This window comes from Polypterus senegalus, chromosome 11, assembly GCF_016835505.1.
Source record: "Polypterus senegalus isolate Bchr_013 chromosome 11, ASM1683550v1, whole genome shotgun sequence".
Taxonomy (NCBI): Eukaryota; Metazoa; Chordata; class Cladistia; order Polypteriformes; family Polypteridae; genus Polypterus; species Polypterus senegalus.
Window position 1 is genome coordinate 57,653,143 of NC_053164.1, and position 20,243 is coordinate 57,673,385.

The 20,243-nt window shown below is 38.0% G+C and overlaps 1 protein-coding gene across 1 annotated transcript in view; it reads left to right on the top strand.

Annotated features, from left to right (window-relative positions):
* Positions 1 to 20,243, top strand: part of vars2 (valyl-tRNA synthetase 2, mitochondrial) — a 102,093-nt gene that overhangs the window by 53,066 nt on the left and 28,784 nt on the right. The window contains exons 19-23 of the mRNA XM_039768695.1: positions 6,408 to 6,478; positions 17,442 to 17,567; positions 18,443 to 18,547; positions 18,977 to 19,045; positions 19,373 to 19,451. Of these exons, the coding sequence (XP_039624629.1) occupies positions 6,408 to 6,478; positions 17,442 to 17,567; positions 18,443 to 18,547; positions 18,977 to 19,045; positions 19,373 to 19,451 (450 nt within the window). The remainder of the gene's footprint in view (positions 1 to 6,407; positions 6,479 to 17,441; positions 17,568 to 18,442; positions 18,548 to 18,976; positions 19,046 to 19,372; positions 19,452 to 20,243) is intronic.

Sequence of the window (20,243 nt, forward strand, 5' to 3'; positions counted from 1 at the left end):
TGTTTCCCCTAATCATCCTTGAGATGTTTCTGCAGCTTAATTAGAGTCCACCTGTGGTAAATTCAGTTGATTGGAAATGATTTGGAAAGGCACACACCTGTCTATATAAGGTTCCACAGTTGACAGTTCATGTCAGAGCACAAACCAAGCATGAAGTCAAAGGAATTGTCTGTAGACCTCCGAGACAGGATTGTCTTGAGGCACAAATCTGGGGAAGGTTACAGAAAAATTTCTGCTGCTTTGAAGGTCCCAATGAGCACAGTGGCCTCCATCATCTGTAAGTGGAAGAAGTTCAAAACCACCAGGACTCTTCCTAGAGCTGGCCGGCCATCAAAACTGAGCGATCGGGGGAGGAGGGCCTTAGTCAGGGAGGTGACCAAGATCCCGATGGTCACTCTGTCAGAGCTCCAGAGGTCCTCTGTGGAGAGAGGAGAACCTTCCAGCAGGACAACCATCTCTGCAGCAATCCACCAATCAGGCCTGTTTGGTAGAGTGGCCAGACGGAGGCCACTCCTTAGTAAAAGGTACATGCCAGCCCGCCTGTAGTTTCCCAAAAGGCACCTGAAGGACTATCAGACCATGAGAAACAAAATTCTCTGGTCTGGTGAGACAAAGATTGAACTGTTTGGTGTGAATGCCAGGCATCACGTTTGGAGGAAACCAGGCACCGCTCATCACCAGGCCAATACCATCCCTACAGTGAAGCAAGGTGGTGGTAGTATCATGCTGTGGGCATGTTTTTCAGTGGCAGGAACTGGGAGACTAGTCAAGATAAAGGGAAAGATGACTGCAGCAAGGTACAGAGACATCCTGGATGGAAACCTACTCCAGAGTGCTCTTGAGCTCAGACTGGGGCGACGGTTCATCTTTCAGCAGGACAACGACCCTAAGCACACAGCCAAAGTATCAAAGGAGTGGGTTCAGGACAACTCCGTGAATGTCCTTGAGTGGCCCAGCCAGAGCCCAGACTTGAATCTGATTGAACATCTCTGGAGAGATCTTAAAATGGCTGTGCACCGACACTTCCCATCCAACCTGATGGTGCTTGAGAGGTGCTGCAAAGAGGAATGGGCGAAACTGGCCAAGGATAGGTGTGCCAAGCTTGTGGCATCATATTCAAAAAGACTTGAGGCTGTAATTGCTGCCAAAGGTACATCGACAAAGTATTGAGCAAAGGCTGTGAATACTTATGTACATGTGATTTTTCAGTTTTTTTATTTTTAATAAATTTGCAAAAACCTCAAGTAAACTTTCTTTACGTTGTCATTATGGGGTGTTGTGTGTAGAATTCTGAGGAGAAAAATGAATTTAATCCATATTTTGGAATAAGGCTGTAACATAACAAAATGTGGAAAAAGTGATGCCCTGTGAATACTTTCCGGATGCACTGTATGTTAGGTTGTGTATTATTTCTTAATTTTATTTAAAAAATAATAATATGCTGTTGCCTTAAACCACTTGAGATTTGTATGAATAAAAAATATAGAGATGAAATGTTAAACAATATCAATTTCACTGTACACTCATCTCCTCATTACAGTATTTTTGAAACATAATTTATGGATTTCACACTTTTTCAATACATTAGCCTTTAGTTATCATGGATAAACATAACATGTTTCCTTGCCTGCTGCAAGGTCATTTTTCTTTTTTGAATCAAATTTAATTCTGTTTTTCCTTTCCCCTTGGCAAAATACTGTCAGTAAAATTTGAATTTATATTCCTAGTTGACACTACATTTCCTCAGGTAATTACGGTATTCTTAAGACGGCATAAAAAGTCTGTGAATATCCTGACAACACCGATATTTTGTTTTGCTAATGGGAAATGTAAAGGATTTTTTAAATATTCTTCACAACATGGCTACCTAGTTCTTGTTATCAAAATATATCTGTGCTTTGTAGACTTTGCTTCAAGCTAAAATTAAATTTTTATAATTACAACACAATTAAAAAAAAGATTTTCAGTCTGAAACAGCATTAATTCTAACATTAGAGAATACTGTTCGCTAATTACTGTGCCCGTTTTACTTTTTCTGTATTTCATATATGGAGGAAGTATTGTTTTAATAAAATAAAAAAATCGACTCTAGAGTTTCAATAGAAAAACATTTTTTAATAGATATAGAACATGGTTTGAGTTTTTACCGAAAGGTTTGTGCTTGTTTGCCTCTTTCTTTGTGTGTCTCCCCATAATGTGAATTTTAAATTGGCCAATACACCTTGTTCCAATTTACCAAAGTGCTACTTAAGGAGGAGCAAATGTACAGTATGTTAATATATTGGTGTAGACTGTGGTCCAATAAGATTCAACAAAGACGAAGGGTTGTGTGTGGCAGAAGGCATTTCTTACATGTAGAATTTAACTTAGGGTAGAGAATGTGCCAAATGTATAGCTTTGAACTGATTAACTAGAGCATCAGTGAAGAAAGCATACTATCTAATATTGTTTTCCATTATTTATTTGAAGTTCTGATTGTAAGATCCTGTTGCCTACATTGTTTCTAGTTATTTTAAGAGATGTTTTTAGGGAAGAATTTCTGATGTTTAAAGTATTGTAATTATAATATTTTGTCCTGTGAAACTTTCAAAACTACCTTCCTGTTTATTTTGTGATCTAAAAAAAATCTTTAATTCATTATTATTTTTTGACTTCTGTTTCGTACTTATCCCAATATCTTTTTGTTTTTCTATGTGAGATACCACTTTGGTGAACAGTTGCCATTTAGCATCATTCCCTTGCTTGGAGGCATTGAACTAGAAGTCATGCGACATCCTCAGCACAGCCATATAAAGGCTGATTTGTCCAAGATTCAGAGTTTTCTGAAAAAGATATTTCATTGTTTTTTCAGATTTCTCAGAAAGAAAACAAAATCTTTTTATCCTGCAAATGGCAAATACTAAGAATGCCAGAGAGCTGGCTGAATCGTAGCTGTCAAATGAAAATACCATTTCAATCCTTGGAAATGAACCCAGCATATGCAGGCATAAAAAGAACAACATCCAAATAATAAAAAAGACATTAAGACCAAGGGCAGCACGGTGGCGCAGTGGTAACGCTGCTGCCTTGCAGTAAGGAGACCTGGGTTCGCTTCCCGGGTCCACCCTGTGTGGAGTTTGCATGTTCTCCCTGTGTCTGCGTGGTTTTCTTCTTCTTTCCTCCCTCAGTCCAAAGACATGCAGGTTAGGTGCATTGGCAATCCTAAAATTGTCCCTAGTGTGTGTGTGCACGCGCATGCACACCCTGCGGTGGACTGGCACCCTGCCCAGGGATTTGAGTACTGCTTTCTTGTTTTTTCCTATCTCTGGCAGAACAATAACCACAAAAACAGTTAAAACACAAACTTATACAGGTGAAATTCTGTTACAACGAATATCTTTACAATGAAATTTTCATTACAACAAAGTATTTTTATGGTCCCGACAGCTTCCCCATATGACACGAGTCTATAGAAATCTTGTTACTACGAAGTACATTCAACAGATACTTTCATTACAACGAAGTGCACAAAAGACCTTGAAATGCCTGAATGAATCATCCATAGAGCAGTTAGTTCTGTGGCCGCAGCTCAGTTGTGCACAACGATCCCCAAACAGAAACATTGTAATTTTTTTTTCTTTCTTCGAACTTTCCTTGTACTGTTTTTTTTTTCTTTTTGCCTTTTTTGTTTCCCGTGGTTTTCAGCGATACCTTTTGCTTATTGCTCATCAACATTTTGAAAAACATCCATTGGAATTTAACTCATTGTCACCCTCCCATAGAGACAGTAGACACGATAAAAAGGATATCAGTTCATATTTCAGCTCTTGATTGTGGCAAAAAGAAAAAGACATTGCCAGTGAATTCAGAATTTCGCCATCGACACCCGAACCCGAAAAATCTCAGGTTGCAAGCGTATGTAAACTGCTGCATTTGAAGACGTCGAAAAAGCAGTTTTAATGTGGTTTAGTGATGCTCGTTCAAGAAACATTCCTATTAATTTGGCACTCATTCAAGAAAATGTGAGGTTTGTATACTCTCTTGAGACTTCCCCCAACTTGACAGCATGCTTAAGAGTGTCCCAAAGTGCGATCTCCGCGTCTGTACGGGGCAATAGCAGGCTCACAGCTATGCTGCGTCTCTCCGCCAAAGTAAACAGAAAAGATCTCGATGAGTGATGCAAGGTTAGGAGCACGTACACTGTAAATGCAGATAACAGGATTACTTGGTCACTGACCTGGCCACGACCCTGCCTGACTGCTGTGTCTGTGTATAGCAAATTGGCAGATCATGCTACAATAAATAACTGTGTCGTTCCTGTTTCAAGCTGAATAAAGCTGGTTTTGCTAAAGTACTGAGACTAAGCCTCGTGTTTTGGAGTGCAAGACAGGGACTTATAGCGCAACCCCGATCTTTTGGTACTCAAATGTGGCACTTGGTGCCACAGCCCACATGCCAAGTTGTTTTGCCTGCCTATGGTAAAGTCATCCCTGATGGAGGATTGCAGGAATCGTGGGAAAGAGGGGTCCTTTCATCGGATTGGTTGGCCCAGCACTGTTTTAGCCGTGGAATGGCCAAATGGGGGAGGCAGCTTGATGGATGAGGCCTCCAGGACTCTAAAAATATCCAAATCTTATTATGTGATATCATCTACTGTTAAATTCTGCTCCGTACTTCTAACATTTTTATTTTTATACTGTATTGAGGATTTGTTCTGTTCTGTGTATTGTATTGTATTAACCCCCTTCTTTTGACACCCACTGTGCGCCCAACCTACCTGGAAAGGGGTCTCTCTTTGAACTGCCTTTCCCAAGGTGTCTTCCATTTTTCCCTACAAGCTTTTTTTGGGAGTTTTTCCCTTGTCTTCTTAGAGAGTCAAGGCTGGGGGGCTGTCAGGAGGCAGGGCCTGTTAAAGCCCATTGCGGCACTTCCTGTGTGATTTTGAGCTATACAAAAATAAACTGTATTGTATTTTATGATTTGTTTCTGTGGCACTTCACTGCACTGCTGTAAGCCTCCTATTGCCCTGCCCCAGCAATGGACAAACAATCTTCCACAGACGCGGCAATCGCGCTTCGGGACACGCTTTGGCATGTTGTTCCCATGGGGTCTCAAAAGAGTTCAGAAACCTCACAATATGAAGAAGAAAAGGATGATTTGGCTCTTTATTGATAACTGTGCTGCCCACAACATGCTTCCACATTTAGATAATATTCGCTTTGAATTCCTCCCACCCAATTGCACAGCAGTGCTTCAGCCATTGGATTTGGGCGGCATTTGCACCCTGAAAATGTATTATCGCAAGGAAATACTGAGAAAAATTCTCGTCAGCATAACTTGTAGGCAGGAGGAGATTAAAATTATTGTGAAAGAAGCTATTGAAATGATTGCAAACGCCTGGATACAAGTTAAAGAAAACGCTATAGTAACAAATACAGAATCTCATTACAACAAAATTTTCGTTACAACAAAATATTTTTTAGGTCCCTGGGAGTTCGTTGTAACGGAATTTTACCTGTATCAATACTGCACAAATAGTAAAGATTTCATTCTGCAGTTAGAGTGGAGGGGACAACACAAAGACTCTTTTAACTTCGAGTTGTGAGCCCATAAAGTCAAGAAAGGAAAGTATGCTTCTCTTTTTGCAATGAAATTTAAGGTTATGTGACTCTCCTACTTACACTTAGGCTATAACAAAAGAAAGTAAAGAGTACAGTTGCCATTCTGTGTCATGGGAATGCATTCCAGCAGTTAATGGATTTCTGCCTAAAAAGAGCTTGGCATGCCTTTGTCCCTTTCTTTTTTATGCTTTGAAAGTACTGAATTACGTGGAATTAAACATAGACTGGATATATGATCTATGTTTGATTTGGAGGAAAAGTGATCACTTAACTGGGTCATTTTCTTTGTTTTTCCTTGTGACTAGTTCAATGTACACTAACTCTCTCTGTCTACTTCAGCTCAACCTTGTTTTTTTTGTGAATTAAACCTGGAGCAGTATATCTTTTTTATACACTAATGAGTTTAACTGGATTTCTACGTGGCTATTAGTTTTCCCTAAGTCTCTTCAAGCTTATTCATCTCAGACTTTTTTTTTTTTTATGTGGTCCCCTTAAGCAAGGTGATTAATCTTGCTGCACATTTCAGTAGCTCTTTCAAAGCCTCATTCTTTTTTTTGAAAATGGTGACTAGAATCTGTATGAAGCACTTCAAGTATTTTTACACATTGAACAGAATTTAAATTCACTATCAGTAAATCAATTATTTAGTTAGAATATGGATAAAATTGTAAGAATTTGAATCTCTGTATGTTTCAAGAGAATAGTAGGTTAATATCATGTTTGCTATTTATAGTATGCTCTTAATACAATTTTTTTGAGGCAATGCTATTTATCATTTATCACCATCAATAAATTCTTTTGTTTCAGATCCTGATGTTTTAGATACCTGGTTTTCTTCTGGTCTGTTTCCATTTGCTATGTTAGGCTGGCCTGAACAGGTAAAATTGGTTTAGTTTTAAAAATATTATTTTGTTATAGTATGTGATGGACTGGTGCCATGTCCAGTTGTTTCATGCTCTGGCCTGCTATTGTATTAAATCAAACAGAACTTAAGAGTTTTTAAATTATGTTTTTTTGCTTCTTTGAAATTTTTCACATGTTCAGTTTTTGAGCCTACTATTGTTAAAAGAAAAAAGTGTTCTGTTGCAGTTGAAATTGGCAATTTGCCTACCATGACTTAAATGCTTCCCTGAGAAATTCTATGATTCAGCTAACAAAATACAGTGGTGTGAAAAACTATTTGCCCCCTTCCTGATTTCTTATTCTTTTGCATGTTTGTCACACAAAATGTTTCTGATCATCAAACACATTTAACCATTAGTCAAATATAACACAAGTAAACACAAAATGCAGTTTTTAAATGATGATTTTTATTATTTAGGGAGAAAAAAAAATCCAAACCTACATGGCCCTGTGTGAAAAAGTAATTGCCCCCTGAACCTAATAACTGGTTGGGCCACCCTTAGCGGCAATAACTGCAATCAAGCGTTTGCGATAACTTGCAATGAGTCTTTTACAGCGCTCTGGAGGAATTTTGGCCCACTCATCTTTGCAGAATTGTTGTAATTCAACTTTATTTGAGGGTTTTCTAGCATAAACCGCCTTTTTAAGGTCATGCCATAGCATCTCAATTGGATTCAGGTCAGGACTTTGACTAGGCCCCTCCAAAGTCTTCATTTTGTTTTTCTTCAGCCATTCAGAGGTGGATTTGCTGGTGTGTTTTGGGTCATTGTCCTGTTGCAGCACCCAAGATCGCTTCAGCTTGAGTTGACGAACAGATGGCCGGACATTTTCCTTCAGGATTTTTTAATAGACAGTAGAATTCATGGTTCTATCTATCACAGCAAGCCTTCCAGGTCCTGAAGCAGCAAAACAACCCCAGACCATCACACTACCACCACCATATTTTACTGTTGGTATGATGTTCTTTTTCTGAAATGCTGTGTTCCTTTTGTGCCAGATGTAATGGGACATTTGTCTTCTAAAAAGTTCAACTTTTGTCTCATCAGTCCACAAGGTACTTTCCCAAAAGTCTTGGCAATCATTGAGATGTTTCTTAGCAAAATTGAGACAAGCCCTAATGTTCTTTTTGCTTAACAGTGGTTTGCGTCTTGTAAATCTGCCATGCAGGCCGTTTTTGCCCAGTCTCTTTCTTATGGTGGAGTCGTGAACACTGACCTTAATTGAGGCAAGTGAGGCCTGCAGTTCTTTAGACGTTGTCCTGGGGTCTTTTGTGACCTCTCGGATGAGTCGTCTCTGTGCTCTTGGGGTAATTTTGGTCGGCCGGCCACTCCTGGGAAGGTTCACCACTGTTCCATAATTTTGCCATTTGTGGATAATGGCTCTCACTGTGGTTCGCTGGAGTCCCAAAGCTTTAGAAATGGCTTTATAACCTTTACCAGACTGATAGATCTCAATTACTTCTGTTCTCATTTGTTCCTGAATTTCTTTGGATCTTGGCATGATGTCTAGCTTTTGAGGTGCTTTTGGTCTACTTCTCTGTGTCAGGCAGCTCCTATTTAAGTGATTTCTTGATTGAAACAGGTGTGGCAGTAATCAGGCCTGGGGGTGGCTGCGGAAATTGAACTCGGGTGTGATACACCACAGTTAGGTGATTTATTAACAAGGGGGCAATTACTTTTTCACACAGGGCCATGTAGGTTTGGATTTTTTTTTCTCCCTAAATAATAAAAACCATCATTTAAAAACTGCATTTTGTGTTTACTTGTTTACGTGTTATATTTGACTAATGGTTAAATGTGTTTGATGATCAGAGACATTTTGTGTGACAAACATGCAAAAGAATAAGAAATCAGGAAGGGGGCAAATAGTTTTTCACACCACTGTATAAGGACATACAGAGTTCTGTTGACTGATGTGTTAGTTTGAATAACAAATTTATGGTCCTTTCCTTTTTAAAAGCTTTATTTATTTTAAGTAGTTACTGTATGTGGTAATATTTAATGTCAAAATAGGAAACAGATATGTTTGTTTGTTAATGCAATATTTTAGTTGCCTGGAAAACTGACATTTCCAAACTGAAACTATATTGAAGTAATTCCACCATGAAATCAAACCTGGGCTATCGTTTGCTCCTTAAATATTTATTTAATCAAAAATGGAGTAGAAGAACTATATTCCTGTTCCTTTTATTACCCTTGACATTGCTTTATGCTATGTGTCATTCCTTAACAAGCTGCAGTGACCTATTATGAGAAACAAAATGCTTTGACACAAGGAAATGAATGATACTTCCTCTGAAGAGGTGAGGGTGAAATTCCCTGTATGTTGTAGCATTGCAAAAAACAGAGAACCATTCTAGGTGAAAGCTAAATGCTAATTTCAGTATAGTGTCAAATGCAGCAGAGTTTCACACTTTCCTTTCAGCATGTATAGTTAAGCAAATCTTCCTCAAGAAGCACGTCTCCAGGTTATAAGCAGACTACTAAAGCCATTCCTTAATACACAGCCTGCATATTCTTCTGTAGTCTCTACAGAGTTCAGTACACAGCTGTCGTTTGGATGTAGGCTCAAATGATTGGCCAACCAGCTGCAACTTACATATGTTCTCAAAATGTGAGCAAAACACATTCCACTTTCGTCACCACCTCAAACTATCCTTACTGGTCTGTTATAAACAATGGTCCTCTTCCATTTATGGGACTAGGTAGCTATTCAGTGCTGTAGAACCCATGCCAAAAGAACATATTCCTCCCCTATTTTTACTCCTCAAGAAAGCCAGGTAGACATTATACAATATTAAATTTGAAGTAGTTTGTTCAAAATTAAAATTTTGAATTCATAACTTTGAAACATATTGCAAGAGTTGTTTGCAAAGATGACTAGGTCAGGTCAGATTGGAGCAGGCACTGGTACAAGCGCTTTGTTGCACCCACCACATGACAAAACAGCTCAGGATCCCAGTGGACAACCCCCCAAGTAGATATGCGGTCCAGTCCCACTCTGTGGAAATGACCATCTATCTGCCGCAGCCAGGTGTTATGTGGGTGTCCCCTTGGCCTGGTCCGGCCACTCGGGTCTTCTGACAGCCAGATCATCCTTAGTGCATCCTTAGTTGTCCGTAGTGCAATAACTGATTCTCTCACACAATGCAGGTAATATGCCTTATTTGGGAGTCTGTGAGCAACTGCAGAGGAGTCCATTCTTCATCTCTGGTCACTGGATAACGCTCATATCTCACAACTATATAACCATAAAAACAGGAAGCACCAGGACTCTAAAGACTTGGACCTTCATTCTTTTGCAAAGATATCGGGAGTGCCACACACCACTTTCCAGCAACTTCATGATCCCCCCATGCTCTCCTAATCTCCCAATCTGTCTACTGACTTCATAGGAATAGTCACCAGAGACATGAATGACGATGTAAGTAAACCTCTCGACGAGGTCGACATTCTCTCCGCTGACTTACATACTGTTGTTAGCTGTGTCAAAGAGGTCATTAAAGGCCTGGATCTTGCTTTTTATCCAGGAGAGTCGCAAGCCTAGACACTCAGACTCCTCACTCAGTCTCTTGAGAGCCCCAATCAGAGCCTCCATTGACTCTGCGAAGAACATCATCAGCAAAGTCAATATCAGTGAATATTTCTTCATCAACAGATGCCCCACAGCCTCTGGACCACATGACCCTATACACCATCTAGTCCATGCAAGCACTGAACAGAGTAGGAACAAGAATACACCCAGAATCAACTAGGAAAAACACAGAGGTTCTTCCTCCACTCTGCACAGCACTCACCATACCAGTGTACAGGCCAGCCATGAAAAAAGGCGACTTTGGGGATCCTGTGTAGTCTTAGAATATCCCACAAGGCAGCTTGATTGATTTATGAAAATCAATATTGACTGCAAAGAAACTCTGTTGATATTCGCCTTTGTGCTTCATGAGAACCCTCAGTGCCAGGATGCTGTCAATGGTAGACTTTTTAGGCATAAAACCAGACTGCTTCAGTCGCTGGTAGATGAAGAAGTTATCACGGATCCTATTGAGGATGACCCTAGCAAGTACCTTACCCGGCGCAGAGAGCAGTGTTATCCTCTTGTAGTTGCTGCAGTCCAGGCAATCACCTTCCCTTTCCAGATATCGGTGGCAAGTACTGTTTTCCAATCAGACTAGCTGACCCACGAAATGTGTGCTTTCAGGTATTAATATTGTAAGTCAGGAAGATCAATGTTGACTTTGTTATTCAGGAAAAACAAACCCGATTTCGAAAGTATCTGTTCAAAGTGGCAACATGGCCTTGGTTCCCTGAAAAGTTATACCAGTGCATCCACTGTTGAGCATACAGCAGGCATTTCTATACTCTTGACATAACAGCTGGCAGAAAGACAAGGGAAAATAATTGTGAAAATCTTTTTGTAGCCTTGGGTTATGTCATGGAATAAACACAAACGGATCAGCAGATTAGCTCCTACACTGTTTATTAAGCACGTGTAGAGAGCACAAGACACCAAAAGGCAAAATCTATGGTCTCATTAAGGCAGCTTTTGCAGGACTATAAATAATAGCAACCAAAGAAGGTTGCAGAGTTGTAAACACGATAAGAAGTCAACTATAATCTTCAGTGCAACTCAAAAACAGTCTTACCTCGTAAACTGGAATAGACTGATCTTATAGATGGACGTAAGCAGAAACTCTAAAGGGCTTTAAAAATCAAACTATACCATAATGCATTGCCTCTCTCTCTCGACAGAACTTTTAGGTGTTTCTAGTTGCAGTTACCTTTAAGCTTGTACATAGCTAAGTTTCTGTTTTATAACATACAAAAAATACATTATTCCACATTTACTCCCGTTTTAATGCAAAGATTGATTAGTATATACTATAATATGATAGGTTTAAAATACATTAAGATCTTAATGAAAAAGTAAAGTAATTTCTACATCAGTTTTGAGTGGGAGCAATGGGGGCAGTGTGGAAAAGATAAGAGAAGCAACAGATACCATATTACTAAAAACAGGTTTTTGTTACAAAAACAAAAAAAGAAGAGGCAATAAGACCAATGCAGAACAGCATCACCAAAATAACTAAAAAGAATTGCATAATTTTCTAACTCCATTGTTCTCCCCAGAAAGAAAAGAGGTTGCTTAAATAATCTGTTGCATAACTTGGGATAATTCCAAGTTTGATTACCACGTACTGAAATACCTTGGTAGGGAATGAAACTGTGTCACTCAAGTGACTCACAAAACTTGTTCAAATGTGGTATCATTACTGGGACACGTTGCTTCCACAACACTATTGATTGATAACACAGGGCTGCGCATGTACCACCTACAACAGTGCCTAAAAACACCATGGAATGGAGATGTCCAAGTCAAAATAAAAAACCCCAGGTTTCACAAAAAGGGTTCCATTACATGCTAGATTATGGTTGTTTATGCTTCACTAACAGCAAGTTGAAAGTGTTTTGTATAGTAGTACTGTCCATGATAATTAAAAGAGATGCAAGTCTGGAGTTTTAAAGAGACTGATACATTAATGCTCATATATTATTTTCAGTGCTGTGCATTTTTGACAGTTGGAAAATTAGTCCAGAATCAGGTACACAGAGACTGCCTTACAACAATGAGCTATCCAAACTACATGTCTTGCTGGCAGCTGCCATTAAATACATAGACACTACATTAACAACAATAATAATACAAGTGACAATAACATTTTAACTTGAATATTTTAAGAATGGATTACGACATGTGCAGCTTTTTGTGACCTGGGACAAAGCAAAGACACTTCACATGCACAGTAAATGCTCTCACCCTGAAGTGAGAATGAGTAGTTCTCATTTTCAATAGGAAAAGAAAGATGAAAATAATCTGGACGTGTGGTTTACATGCTGATCATTTACAGTAGATGCAGCAAGGCTACACTCCATGTAACTAATAATCAAATAACTTATTTCTCTGCTGTTCTGCAACAAGTTGTAAGTTGACAGGTAAAAAGGCAAAAAAGGGTGAGAATCAGGAAATGAGAATGTTAATCAAAAAAGCTAATGAGGATCAAAACAAGAAAGTCACAACAATCATGTCTCAGAACCCAATGTGTTTCCAAAAATTTTTGTCTCAAGAATCTACCAATAGCAACAGGCAAAAAACTGTTGAATTTGGTAGGAGCTGCTCACCACAACTCCCACATCCTTGGCCAAAGGATTCTTCACCGTGTTGACGTACATAATATCTTGCTGATGAGGTCACATGGCACAACTTCTGGGACTGCACCACCTGACAATGAGTAGCTGCGTCATGGTAATGGGCACCACAAATGTTACTAACTGCTAACAAAACAAGATGGATTCACAGTAAATCCAAAACATAGTGATAAATTAAAACAAATCCCAGAACAACATTAAAGTATACAATAAAAGTGAAATTAAATTCTAAATTAAACATTCGACAAAACAAATACAAACTCTAAGACAAAAATGTATTGAACCAAGGAACCATTAACAATCACAATACCTGCAAACATGTTTATATTTGACCAGTAACTTCAGAAACAGATAGAGAAATGAAGAACTTGTATATACAATTGTAAAAGTATTTATCCTAAACAAAATAAAAAAACAGACTTTAGCAGATCATATGTGGGCTCCATTAATCAAATAAGGAAGGAAAAAAATATAAAGTAACTTTTTTTGGCAGAGAGAGGCATGAATGCCACAATAAACAAATGTGCTCTTCAAAACAAATGATGTCAGTATGAAAATAAGGCAGGAGAAGAAGTTTTCTTTGTTATTGATAATAGGCCTCAACAACACAGTTTTGCTATTGTGTCTCATAGCAGTATTCATCCTACCTGCAGTAGACCTTCCCACATTGCACAGACAGTGAACCAAGTGCCACCATGAACAGGTGTAAACTTCATGTTAGGGCAAATAGCAATAGAAATACAACAGCACAATTCAGAAATATGGAAATAAATTCAAGTCCAAAATCAGTCATTCTTCCTGAAGTTCTTCCAGCTCCACATGCTAAAGGCATGGTGTCAACAAAATGTTATTAGTTTCCTCAGCAACTTCATCATAGTACACTTCATTTATCAAGAAGACTGATTACCCCCATAGGAAAAAGTGACAAATATTCTGGGGGCATAGTTATTTAGAGAAGTGTACAAATATTTACAATAAATCAGACTCCTTGGAGAGAAATCAAAAAGAAGATGTGGGATAAAGAAAAAAAAACTACTTAATGAAGACAGAGCCAGAATAAATAGACACAACATGTTCTATGTTAAAATGTGAAATTTTAAACCTGAAAGAGACTGTATATGTACTTTTAGTCTCCCAATGTTTTCCAAGGTAGCAAAAAACAGGGGCTATCCTATCAATCCTATCATGCAGCTTTGAGTACATAAAGTGAACCAGACAGGTTAGGTGTCATACGATGCATGCATTGGCTGAGTAGATTACAAGAAATAAGAGCTTTAAATGAAACATAAAATGTACAGTACGATTTGATCAGTATCTTAGCTTGTATATTTAGCTGCATACACCTAATGATCACATACTCTATTCTGAAAACTTTTTGAAATGCTGGATCTATTATTTGAGCTTTACATTTCAGCTGTGGGGTCAAGAAGGTCAACTATTTGCTAGTAGCTATTGCTTCATAATTTTTTCTGTCTGATTAGCCATTTATCTATTCTATAAAATTGATTCAGCATTCAGAGTGATAATGCACAAGCTAAATTTTAAACCGTTAATACCTTTAATCATAAAGGTATGATTCTTATGGCACCGATATTGCTTAAATCAAAGAAGATCACCACAATAACTCCAGATGTTTTACAAAACTAAATTGTTCATTCCAAATGTTTGATTTAGTAATCTTTTCTAAAACCAACAATAGTGGATAGAAAGTTTGTGATTGAGGTGGTTGTTGCTTAGATGATCACTATCCATTCATTCTTCTGTCCATTTATTTTGTGACACATGTGTCTTGTTTAAGTTCACAGGGGTCTGAACCTGTGCTGTCAGCATCGAGCACAATGCAGGAACTAGACCCAGAATAGTGTACTCATTAAACCCAGGATTTGCTTCAGGTAGTGTGCTAAAACAAAGACACATATATTTCTTGCAAAATGCAGACCTTATTGGATACACCTGGAAAATGCAAAATAAGAAACAGTTATTCTATAAAAAATACATTACATTATTCCAGGATTATTTTGATTCATCACAAAAGCTCATACATTTACAAACAAAATTAAACTAGTAAATAAATGGCACAGTTAGATTAAAATGAATGAAATTAAATATACAGTGTAGCACAAATTTCAATAAGGAGCAATAATTCAATAATAGAGGCAATTAGAAATTTCAAAAACATCCAAAAGGTTAAGAGAGAAACTGGAAAAAATGCAATGTAAAATAAGGTTAATAAAATCTCTTCTGGTACTTTTCCAGTTCGGGTGGCACGGTGGTGCAGTGGGTAGCGCTGCTGCCTCGCAGTTAGGAGACCCGGGTTCGCTTTCCTCCCTGCGTAGAGTTTGCATGTTCGCCCCGTGTCTGCATGGGTTTCCTCCCACAGCCCAAAGACATGCAGGTTAGGTGCACTGGCGATTCTAAATTGTCCCTAGTGTGTGCTTGGTGTGTGGGTGTGTGTGTGCCCTGCGGTGGGCTGGCGCCCTGCCCGGGGTTTGTTTCCTGCCTTGTGCCCTGTGTTGGCTGGAATTGGCTCCAGCAGACCCCCGTGACCCTGTAGTTAGGATATAGCGGGTTGGATAATGGATGTATGGACTTTTCTAGTTTAAAAAAAAAGTAAAAGGCAACTTAAAAACCTACAAGGATGCACAACAAAATCATAATTGAAACTGGACAGAAAAAGTTAAATACATACATTAAAGGTAACAATTAAAAATTGCACCTGAATTTATCTAAAACAAGAATTAAATGTAGAGCTCATTTTTGCTTCTTTTGAGGCATTCATGTAAGTACAGTCATGCACTGAGTTACAGTTCCATTTGGTCATTTGTCAGATTGGCCGTATGTTGGTCACAAAATGTACATTGCTATTCAGGCTGTTTGGGTCTGGTGTGAATTGCAGGTATGCATACTTTAACTTCCGGTACGGAGAAGTGCAAAGCAATCTTAAAGTCTCAGCATCCATGTTCTGGGTCCATGTAAGACAGTGTTTCTCAACCACTGCATGGGTTGCGTGTTTCTGTCGTTTCACAAGTGGGTTGCATTGGGTCATCTAAGTGATCGAAACCACTGTGCAATATATTTTCCTGTTTCTTGGTGAGCTGTTTCACCAAGGGGCCAGTTTGCAGTTGCTGGTAAAGGCTCGTCAGTGAACTGAAAAAGGCAAAACTCGCAGGACCATAAAGAAACGCTGGTGTAAGGGAAAGTGGGGCAGGCTAAGAATTAGCCTGGAGGAGAAGCCCCAATCAAAATAAACCTTGAAGAGCCCTCCAAGAGTCAGAAAACATATGAGACCCTCTGAAATAATAAAAGTAATAATGAAAGATTACTTACTGTGGCAGGTTTTGGTAATTTCTATTGTTATCCTATGGCTGTTGGCTGTAAGTATGAATGACCTCAACTTGGTTGGCTGTAATTTGGCACATGACTGTATTTTCAAAATAGGAGAGTCAGGTACAGGTATGCTTCACGCACTAGGTACAGTGAAGACTAACAAAATCCTCTAGCCCTCAAGTTTGGTTCTGGAGGGCCTCATTGATTACAGATTTTTATTTAAACCCAGTTGTTTAATTAAGAGTCTTTTGCTCAAGTGCCATTTTTAGGATTCATTTTAGCGAACTCACATTTTTGAGTTTCAAATCCTTAGTTGTTTTTAGTCTTAAGCTGCTGCACTCTGTTTTGTATTGCCTCTTGTTTTCTTTAGCATTTACCAATTAAGAAATTAATGCAAAAGACAAAGGAAACCAGCAGTACACCATCTAACCTGTTCCCCTTTACACAGCTGTGTGCGATCATCATGATGCTTCCATGCAATAAAATATTTGGAAAGAAATGGAAGAGAAAAAAACAAAAGAATTGAGAGATACTAATGTGCTCTCTTTACAAATCATTTGAATGATATCATCAAAATAGAAAAATAAAGTTCTGCCTGTCTGTCATATATGAATGACATTGCTCCCTTGCCAAGTGAATGAATGAACAAGTTTCGTTATCAACAAAGAATTAAGCAATTGAGTTGGAACCCGACTCTACAACTAATGTAGACCATACTTTAGGACCTGCTCTAACCTAACAGTATTTTCTAAGTAGTACAAAAAGATATTCTTTCTTGTTAGCAAACATTTTTCAGCAGTAACAACATAAGGAAAAAGAAGTAGGGCAATGGAAAGTTGTGAATCCCAGTATAATCTACATAAAAGGAGAAAAAAAAACAGATCTCAGTAATTACCATCCAACGAGTCTTACCTGTCCCATGTAAAATAATGAAAACTACTATCAAAAGTCTTTTAGACGACTGCTTGTATGGAAAAGAAAGTTTACATGAATGTAAGCATACGAGTATACTTCAAAAAACAGACAGGTAGAGTGAAAGACAAAAGCAAAGCTTGGGGTTGAGTTTCCATATTCCTGTGTTAGGATTTCTGTTTATATAATTTATCTCATTTATATTAGTGCCGCTAATTGTGATAGCAAAGTAAATGTGTGAACTTTGCAGACAGTTCTAAAATCAGGGAGAACAAATAATGAGGATGCGGCAAAACTACATACAAAGACCAGAATAACCTTCAAACTGGTTAAACGTGTGGAAAATTCAAAGCAGACAAGTGTAAAGTGCTACATGGAAAATTTGAGGGGGAAAAAAAAACGTGTTACTTTCTTGGTTCGGTTTACACCTGCACATGCTTTTTAATGTCCCATCAATGCATTTCATAATATAAAAATGCTTCATTTATTTAAGACACCAGACCTTCAGCACTTCTACCCAAACAGTCTGCTTGAGACGGGAAGTGACCTAATCTTTTTCTGGGTGGCTCGTATGGTGATGCTTGGCCAGGAGTTAACAGGAAAATTGCCTTTTAGCAAGGTAGTGACATTTTTTTTGTGTTTATTTAAAAGCATTTTTAACAAATGTCTTCTTCCAAGTCTGTAAAATGCAATAAGAACAAGTTTCCATTACCTTCTTACATTTGTTAACCATTAAACAAATTGCAATTCTGAACTTCCAATGTGTCATTTTAATTTTCTAATAATGCCTTTATTTTACTTGCTTTGCTATTCAGCTTATTCAGCTATGTTTAAAAAAAAAACAAACAGTTGAAGGGCTATACAGGTGTTCATTCTAACCACATGCTGTGTAAAACTTCTCACTTCTTTATTTCCGTGCCGTGTCATGTGAAATACACAGTGGTTTTTGGTGCCAACAGTATGTGGTTAAAATACCTCCGGACTTACCTAATGCCAACCTACATGTCTGTACTCAGTTACTTGTCACAGCCTGATTAAAGATTGCTGCCTACTATACATTTTGTTTAATAATAATGAAACGGCAGCCAGTTTAAAAAATAAAAAAGTCAGTTTCAAGTGGTGTTATATGAAGTCCCCCTTCATTGGTTGGTCAGAACAATATGAACAAAAATGGTTGTTTCAGCCCCTCTCAAAAATTGATAAACAGTTGAGTGGATCTGAAAATTTAAATACTGTACACATAAGCACACACACACATTATTGGGCATGACTATGTAAGTTATTTTTGAATCCATATAGTGGTATATATAGCAAGAAGAATAAAGACAGTATGTCCCCAAAAGGGATGCCTTAATCCGTAATTAGAATGAAAAGAAACAGCCATTTGGGCCTTTCAGGGTTGTGATTTGACACTTTTGATCAACGTCATATTTAACAATTAATTTGTACAGATACTGCCTTTTATATCTAATTGAATCAGGTGTCTTCCTTCAGGTGTTTCTGCATTCATTAGTGAGAGATGCTCACGGAAGGAAAATGAGCAAATCCTTGGGAAATGTCATTGATCCCTTAGATGTCATATCTGGGGCATCTTTGCAGGTGGAGTATTTACGTTATTTCAGAAACTGCAAATCAAAAAGTAGTTAATGGTGAAACAACATCTGTAACGTCACTTTTAAATTGCATTCCTGGTGGTTATGTATTATCTTTCTGAACTGAATTAAATTGCTTTTGCTGCTGAATTACTCGCCATTATCTCTGTTTTATGTTTTGTACTTCAACTTCATATTCAAAGTAAAGTATCTGGTGAACAAAGCTGTCAAATGTAGCGTGCTACGTATTTTCAGTGGTATTGTCACACCATATGAGCATGCTTGTATTCAGCCTTAGACTAGCTTATTATAAAGATGGTGATGTTCTACTCAGACCAAGCTATGCCCTATAACTTGGGGAACCATCCATTTTCAATGGTCAGTGTTGTACATTAGATACTTTAAATAGCAACTTTCTTTATCTGTCTTCCTTTAGACTTTACATACAAAATTACACAAAGGCAACCTTGATCCAAAAGAACTGAAGATAGCAATGGAGGGACAGGTGATTTTTTTTTTTTTAATTTACTATATGCCTGTATGTACTGTACATCTTGCAAGCATGTGATGCAGCAGCCAACTCTAGACAGGACTCCAAGGCAAACTCATGGACAAATTTAGAGTTTCCACGTAACTTAAACTTAAAGCACAGTTTCCATGCTCTCATGAAGATATTGTAAAAATGTATAATTTTCACAAAAATAGTGACTGGGCTGTATTTGAAACCAGTCACCTGCAGGTGTGAGGCAACTGGGCAAACCACTATGCAACCACAGTCCCCATAATGTAAGAAGTTTTCTGATTCAACTGCTGTTATCTATTTTATGTTTAGAAGCAAGACTTTCCAAAGGGAATTCCTGAATGTGGAACTGATGCTCTAAGATTTGCTTTGTGTTCCTACCAATGCCAAGGTACATTTTTATTTTTAAACATTGTAATTTTGTAAAAATGTATTCACTCACTCATTCATTCATTATCAAAACTGCTTTATCCTGTCATCTTGAATTTTGATATTTAAAAAAATGTGTTATAACAATAAGCAGCATTGATGAGACTTCTTTGCTTAGTCTGTTGTTGCAGTTTTGTTTTCCTTGCAGCCAGACAGAAAGAAATAAAAAGGCATTTTACAAAACAACTTTACTATTCTAGAAATGTCAGATTATACTCGGAGAATCAAAGACAGTTACTGATGAAGTACAGTATATTTTTATGTAAAATAAAGTCTAAGTTGTTAAGTCGTTTCATTTGTGTTGATTCAAGTTTAGGGCTACATGCTTTTGAACTATGGATTTAAAATGTGTGGAGCCGTCAATTCCTGTGGTGGTGTTCTCTATTAAGCTCTTTTTCTTTTGCGGAACCACATATAAAATTTGACCCATGTTTGAAGGAAAAAAAAAAAAAATCTAACTTTGGCTACATCCATTTTCTAAACCTGGTTATTCAAAGCAGGGTCATGTAAAAGGTGGAGCTTATCCCAGAAAGCACTTGGCACAAGGCAGGAACAATCCCTGGTATATAAAGCAAATAGATGCTCTCCGGTGTCCCTTCTGGCACGCATTTTATAAGTTCTGTATATTAAAGTATAAGAAGTTACTGCCATCTTTTTAAATCAATGTTGTAATGGTATTCACTGAAAATCATAAGTCTCGGGTTCTTTAATTATATGTGAAAGTTTCACGTAAAGGTTAAGTGATTATTTAGTG